We start from the raw sequence: 7,390 nt of genomic DNA, 5'->3' as shown, positions 1-7,390 counted from the left end.
ATTTTGATTAGGTATGCAACCGAATCAAGCCAACTTGCGAGTCGGATCGGACTCAACTCATTAAAGAGCTCTCAAGTAGATCTCGAGCAGGATTTCAAGCTCGTTGGGCTTAATGAGCTCGAGTTCAAATAGTCGTTTGCTCGACGAGTAACAAAGTTGAGCGGCTATAGGAAAGAGGAAAGACAGGGGTGAATCGGAGCTCGTACCGCGTGTGAACCATGGAGGGCTGGGAATTGGAGCTTCTGTGGGTGCGAATCGCATTCGCGACAAAAGAGGCAGAACAACGGGGGTGAATCATAAGCGGGCGCATGTGTACCGCGTTTGTGAATCGTGACGGAAGAGGCAGGCGCCTGCGAACAACATTTGTGGTGGAAGAGATCCGCTTGACCAGCCTAAATTCTGTGGCAAGTCCAGCTCGAGCTCGACTCAAGTTCAAACTTGAGATTTGGCTCATTCATGGAGACTCAAACAACTCCAACCAATTTTAAATTACAGCAATTATCGAACGATTTTAGGTTTTTTAAACGACTCGAATGCCCAACGCATTAAATTAGCCGTTGGCTAAATGCGCGGTTTGCTTTCTCTTATCATGCTCATTCACAAACCCATACAACCCCGAAATATATGTGCTCTCGTCACAAGATTTCACCTTTACTGCTCTCCCGCTTCCCCACTCTTCTGCCTCCCTCCGCATTCCGTCCATCTTCTCTCCGCCGAGGTTCCCGACCTCCATTCCCTCCTTCTCCTTCACGCCGGAACCATCACCTCCGGTCACTCATCCAACCCATTCCTCGCCGCCAAGCTTATTTCTCTCTACGCCTCCCTTCACCGCCCAGACTTAGCTACGGGCGTTTTCTCCTCAGCCGTCGCACAAAATCTCAAAGATACATTCCTCTGGAATTCCATCATCAAAACGCACTTCTCTAATGCTGACTTCACTATTTCTCTTCTTTACTTTCGCCAAATGCTCGCAGCCGGCGTGCCTCCTGATCAATTCACAGTACCCATGATCGTCTCAGCATCCGCGGAGCTTCTCTTGCTTGCTCTTGGGTCATGCATTCATGGAGCTTCTATTAAAAATGGGATTTTGAATGGTAAATGTAGTGGTGTTGGATCGTCCTTGATTTTCATGTACTCGAAGTGTGGGATAATTGGTGATGCCTTTAAAGCGTTCGATGAAATTTCCGAAAGAGATGTTGTTGCTTGGACAGCGCTAATCATAGGTTGTGTGAGGAATGGACAGAGCAAACTTGGTTTACTTTGTCTTGCCGAAATGCATCGTGTTGGCAAAGATGGAGGGACAAAGCCCAATTCCCGCACCTTGGATGGTGGATTGCAGGCCTGTGCTAATCTTGGAGCATTGCATGAAGGAATGTGTCTTCATGGATTTCTCTTAAAAACTGGATCTGGGTGGTCTGCTTCTGTGAGATCATCTCTGCTTTCCATGTATGCTAAGTGTGAAAGCTTTGAGGAAACTGTTCTTGCATTTGATGAATTGTCTGAAAAAGATACTGTTTCGTGGACTGAGGTTTTAGCTGTTTATGCTAAGAAAGGCCTTTTAATTGAGTGCTTAAAGCTTTTCCTAGCGATGATAGATTCAGGAGTTGAACCTGATGGTGTTTCCATCAGTTGCATGCTTTTGGGATTCACCAATAGTTGCTGTATTCATGGAGGGAAGGCCTTCCATGCAATTTTGCTGAGGAAAGACTTTGAATTCAGTAAACCAGTAATTAGTTCCCTGCTGATGATGTACTGTAAGCTTGGGCAACTGGATGCTGCAGAAACTTTTTTTGGTTGCATTCACCTGCAGAGTGCAGATCCCTGGAACTTAATGATTTGCGAATATGAGAAGACTGGAATGGACATAAAATGTTTGGACTTGTTTAGAGAAATGCAGTTTAATGGCCTAGGAGCCAATGTTGATCAAAATACAGTGGTACATGTTTTCTCCTCATGTTCAAAACTAAATGCTTTGCAGTTAGGCCAGTCTCTACATTGCTACACAATAAAGAACTTTCTTGATGATGAGGACTACATTTCCAATTCATTGGTGTGTATGTATGGTAAATGTGGAAAGCTAACCCTTGCAAGGAGGGTCTTTCATAATACAAAGAGAAATGTTATTACCTGGAATTCTCTTATCTCAGCTTATTCTCATCTTGGTAAGTCTAGTGATGCTTTAAGCATTTTTAATCAAATGCTTTTGGAAGGTGTGAAACCAAATTCTTCAACATTATTAAGCGTTCTTTCAGCATGCTCGCATATGGCTGCTCTTGACTTGGGAAAGTGGGTGCATGGTTCCATAAAGGAAATGGGTTTGGAGTCTGATGTAAATCTATGCACAGCCTTGATTGATATGTATGCCAAGTGTGGACATCTCAAAACTTCAAGAGCACTCTTTGACTCTATGCCTGAAAGGGATGTCATTTCTTGGAATGCGATGATTTCAGCTTATGGTATCCATGGGGATGCCAAGAAGGCGTTAGAGGTTTTCCGAGAAATGGAGATGTCAGGCATCAAGCCAAATACAGTCACATTCCTCGCGGCTCTTTCTGCTTGTTGCCATGTAGGATTGGTTGAAGAGGCAAGGAGACTTTTCCTCAGAATGAAAGATCGTGGCATTAGTCCCACTTTAAAGCACTATACATGTATGGTTGATGTCCTTGCTCGGTCTGGTAACCTATTGGAGGCTGAAGCTATGATTCTCTCCATGCCTATCCAGCCTGATGGAGGAATCTGGGGAGCTTTGCTTGGTGCTTGTCACATTCACAGTAATGTTGAAATGGGAGAGTGTATCTCAAAGAGAGCATTTGAATCTGATCCAGAAAATGATGGGTATTACATTCTTGTGTCTAATATGTTTGGAAGTGATGGAAGATGGGAAGAGGTGGAAAAGCTCAGGAGTTTCATGAAGAGCAGGGGTGTTACAAAGAGAGCTGGTTGGAGCTCGGTAGAGCTTGGTGGGGGAATTCATGTTTTTACCGTTGGAGATAAATCACATCCACAGTCTAAGGATGTTCTTGTGACTATAGAGACTTTCCATAGGCACTTTGAGGAATGTTCTATAGAGTATACAGTGGAAGAATATGCATCTATTTTGTGAAATAGTAAGAAAGCTATTACTTGCTAATACATACTATTGTTTTGTTTCTAGTTTAGAAGAGTTGCTTGGTTTGGAAGGTGATGTGCCTATTGTTTAGCTAAAGTTTGTATAAACCAAAATAACTCTTCTAACATGCTTATAGTTGATTGGTTCTTAAGTCACGCCTACATTGGCATTCTAATATGTAAACCTTTTCAAATTGGCAGAGGGTAAAAGCTCCTAGGAGGCTCAACTATCTTTTGCATGGAGAAGATAGACTATAAAATTCAAAAGCCCGCGGTCACGCAAGTCCGCCCTCGCTTAGTACGGCAGACCGCTCCCCACGCAACCCTGGCATGTGGGTCTAATGATCCGTGCCGCGTGCCAAGCGCAACGCACCATGTCTGACTTTCTCTGCTTGGTCACCCCACACTCTGCGTGGCAACCTGTGCTCCACCCTCGCTTTGCATGCATACGTCAGCACCTTCAGCCTGCTCGTGCGATCTCCCATGTGAATGGCTGCATGGTCGTCTGCGCAAACACATGTTTGTGTCTCCCGACCCATGTACCTCCAATCTAGCCCACTTGCCTCCGCCAAAACCCGCACCAGACATCTTGTTCGCCTCACGCAAACAAACCCACATGAACACGCTCGTTGGGGGCACCGACGACGACTTCCTCCTCTCTCTCTTTGACAAGAACCGTTCTCCACCTCGAGATCGCCTCAACAAGGCTCCGATACCACTTGTTATGTTTCTTGCATGAGGAAGAAGAACACTTTCTTTAGCTTCTTGGAAGAGAGAATGGGAAGGGAAGAGCTGCAGGAATTTCTTATTCCTTTATTCAATAGGCCTAATGGCTTAGTGCAAGAGGGGCTCTTTTTACATCAGCCTACAATGCATATCTATAGGCATTTACACATGATGCGGTGTCTATGCGGATCATGCTAGTCTAAAATCAGACCAATACATTACGAAGCTCGTGTTCAACTTATTCATGAAATAAACAAGTAGATATCAAGCAGTTATTTTAAAGTCACTTTTTTGTTGAGTTGAATACAATTAGAGCCTTATTCGTTTTTGTCTGACTAGTTATTTAATTGATTAATAGAATGATTATATTGTGTTTAGATCATTATTTATTTATTCATTTTTATATGTTTGAAATCAATTTTAGCTTTGCTTGAACACAACCACGATGTTCATGAATAAATTTAAACAAGAACTGGTTTTGAATAGATGGCAATTTGATATAAGAATACAACAAACTCATTCAAAGTGGACTCATTTTGTATATGTATAAATGTCTTCACAAATATCGTAATAGGTAATCGCCATATCATGAAGAAGGCATTTGTCTATATGAGGAGAATTCTTAGGTACTCGTTTGAATTAACCAAATAGTCGGCCTTGAATTGGGCGAGTCAGGAATAAAGCATCAGGCAGATCAATTATCACTCGTTGTTATCTTAGTCATTAACTCTCAGTATGCAAGACCATTGACCCTCACCTGATCTCGGCTAAAAGAAGGCTCTCATCCTAGAGGGTATTTTGCTCATCATTGCATTAGACCCCAGTTTTTTCAACACATGTCTACCCATTTCACTACGGTGATCTTTGACTTAGAGCGAGGCAACAAGATCCCGCCGGTCCGCCACTACAGAATTCATCCAACCTGGCATAAACTCACAACACACCACAACTCATCCTTTATTCCACTCAACATTACTATAATCGCCCGAAGATGAGTCTTTCATCCTAGTTCTCCCACTAATCAGATGACGACACATGTGTGTACCATAGTGTAGTGTTGTATTTTTTATAATATTTTTTTCATGTAGCCCTTTCTATAGCCTGAGCTATATAAATAAGAGGCAATGGGCACTATTCAAGGCACCAAAAAAAAAATCAAAAGAGGTCTTTCGAATTAGTATGAAATTGTTTACTTATCAGAGACCTTTTAGTCCTCCTCTACACTTCTTCCTCTATTCATTCCATTCTCACTTACAGGTTCATGTTTTCCTTATGTAGACATATTAGTAAAGTCAGGTATCCTCCATAAATAAATGCAGATCCAACCCATTTACACTCTAATAAACTTTTTTGGACAAATTGAGTGCTCAGATTTGTTCCACTAAAAATTCTTAGATTTGTTTTAACTAATTCATAACGCATTTGAGCACAGTAAAAATTGTTATCATATAAGGAAATCATCACACTAAAAAGAAAAGAGAAAAAATATTAGGTCCTCCCACCTGACGTAGAGCTACGTCCTCCCACCGCCAAAAACTCGGTTTTTGCTTGGTATTGCTAGGTATTATTTGGTAATAACGAGGAATATCATCATGTGAAGACCAATACCGAGTTATACCTAGCAATACCGAGTTATACAAAAACATACCGAGTTTTTTCTAGGAAAGACTAGGTATTTTTTTGTATTGCTCGGTATTGCTCGGTATAGCTCGGTATAATTCGGTATTGGTCTTCACATGATGATATTCCTCGTTATTGTTTGGTATTGCTCTGTATTTGCTTGGTATTTCTCGTTTTTTAGCGCGATTTTGACGGTGGGAGGACGTAGCTCAACATCAGGTGGGAGGACCTAATAATTTTTCCTCTTCATGTGGGTCTCAACGCCTTTGTCTCTAACTTTTTAGGTTCTATGTTGGTTGTCTGCTGCCACATGCAATATCACTCAGATTATTATTTTTTAAAATAATTTTTTTATATAAAATTTTAAATTTTTATGTTAAAAAATTATTTTAAAAAATAATAAAAAAGTAATTTCAAACGGAGCCTAAAACTTCATAAAATTTAAGAGTTTCTGAGCATCAGTAATAGCAAAATTTGATCTGTTGGAAGATATTTTTTGAAATGCTACATAAATTATATGCATACGGAGATATTGAAATGCAACATATATAGAACAATTGGGAGGTTCCCCAAATAAACCAAATGAGAGGTACATATAATAAATAATATTGAAAGCGAGTGCAGGAATTCTGAATTAATATTTCACTTACATAAATGATAAATCAGTACACTTTCACTCCTTAGTTATATGTCGCATGCCCTCCTTCAAGCATTTATGAGAATCACGTGAATGTACGCAAAGGCTTTCATGAACTCCTTTGCAAGTCATACAAAGATAGTGAAAGGAGTGGTCCAACTTGCTCGCAGGCAGAGGCTGATTTAAGAGATTAGAGCTATCTCCAACTGAACTTCAAATTTCTGTTTGGTGTCGTAATCTCCAATCAAATAACAAAAGATATGTCATTCTCTCATTCGTAATCAGTGCGATATCAATATAGGCATTGCACTATTCACAAACTCATTTTTGACGGAAACAGAGAAAACATATGGGAGAAAGGCTAGCGCGTGTAATTGAGAAAGAACATACATGAAATATTTTTTTTTGTGTGTTAAGAAATAGAGTTTGATTGGAAATGAATTACTGCATTTTGAAGTATTATTGCATTTTAGAGTGAAAAATAAGTTTTTTGGTTGGAGATGATCTTATTAATATTAAAGAATGAAAGTAATGGAAAAATACTTCTCATATTATTTATGGATGAATTCATATAAAATGAAATGGTAGCAACACGAAAAACAGGAAAACAATACAACAGTAACTTCAAAATAAGAGTATATTCATTGGTTTCTTCTCCAACATACAACTTAGATTTCGTATGAGACGGTTTTTTTACTTCTTCTTAAAATGGAGTTCTAGTACAAAAATTCTAGAACTTCCTTTTAAGAAGCAGTTATATCATATAACTAAGGCCTCGTTTGATTCTCCGAGTCTATTTTCTTGTTTTTAATAAAGCTTTCAGAAAGACAAATGGAGGAAAAATTTCTTCTTAAATCGGCAGAAATACGGAGGTTCACCGAAAATTATTTTGAAGAATCGGTGTTACCAAACAGCAAAATAATCCTTTTTTCGTCTATTCAAACCGCATACAGAGAAATTACGGAGAAACAAACGAGGCCTAAGTATATTGTAATAAGATAAAAGGTAGCAAAGATGCATTAGAGAATGTGCTGTAACAGTAAGGTAATAAAAGGCAAAATGCATATCCTAATTAGGGGTGTCAATTTCGGGTCACGGGTCGGGTTCGTGTCGAACCCGAACTGACCCGGGTGGAAAACGGGTCGACCCTAACCCGACCCGAGTAGAGAAACGGGTCGAAAATCCAAACCCGGACACCACCCGACCCGGCGGGTTGCCGGGTTGACCCGACCCGACCCGCGCGGCATGGAACTCAGCATCGGGTGACGACGGCACCGCGGCAGCACGCGGCGGCGCGAG

General features: G+C 40.6%; 1 protein-coding gene across 1 annotated transcript; it reads left to right on the top strand.

The window, feature by feature from the left end:
• The first annotated feature begins 487 nt into the window (after positions 1–487).
• Positions 488–4,105, top strand: LOC110094227 (pentatricopeptide repeat-containing protein At4g39952, mitochondrial). The gene is made up of 2 exons (XM_020819406.2): positions 488–3,107; positions 3,310–4,105. Exon 1 carries the CDS (start codon positions 566–568, stop codon positions 3,101–3,103), a length of 2,538 nt encoding a protein of 845 aa, XP_020675065.2. The 5' UTR covers positions 488–565; the 3' UTR covers positions 3,104–3,107; positions 3,310–4,105.
• Positions 4,106–7,390: the final 3,285 nt, after the last annotated feature.

This window comes from Dendrobium catenatum, unplaced genomic scaffold (assembly GCF_001605985.2).
Source record: "Dendrobium catenatum unplaced genomic scaffold, ASM160598v2 fragScaff_scaffold_85, whole genome shotgun sequence".
Taxonomy (NCBI): Eukaryota; Viridiplantae; Streptophyta; class Magnoliopsida; order Asparagales; family Orchidaceae; genus Dendrobium; species Dendrobium catenatum.
Note: the sequence above shows the minus strand (reverse complement) of the source record. Positions and strands in the feature narration are given on the sequence as shown.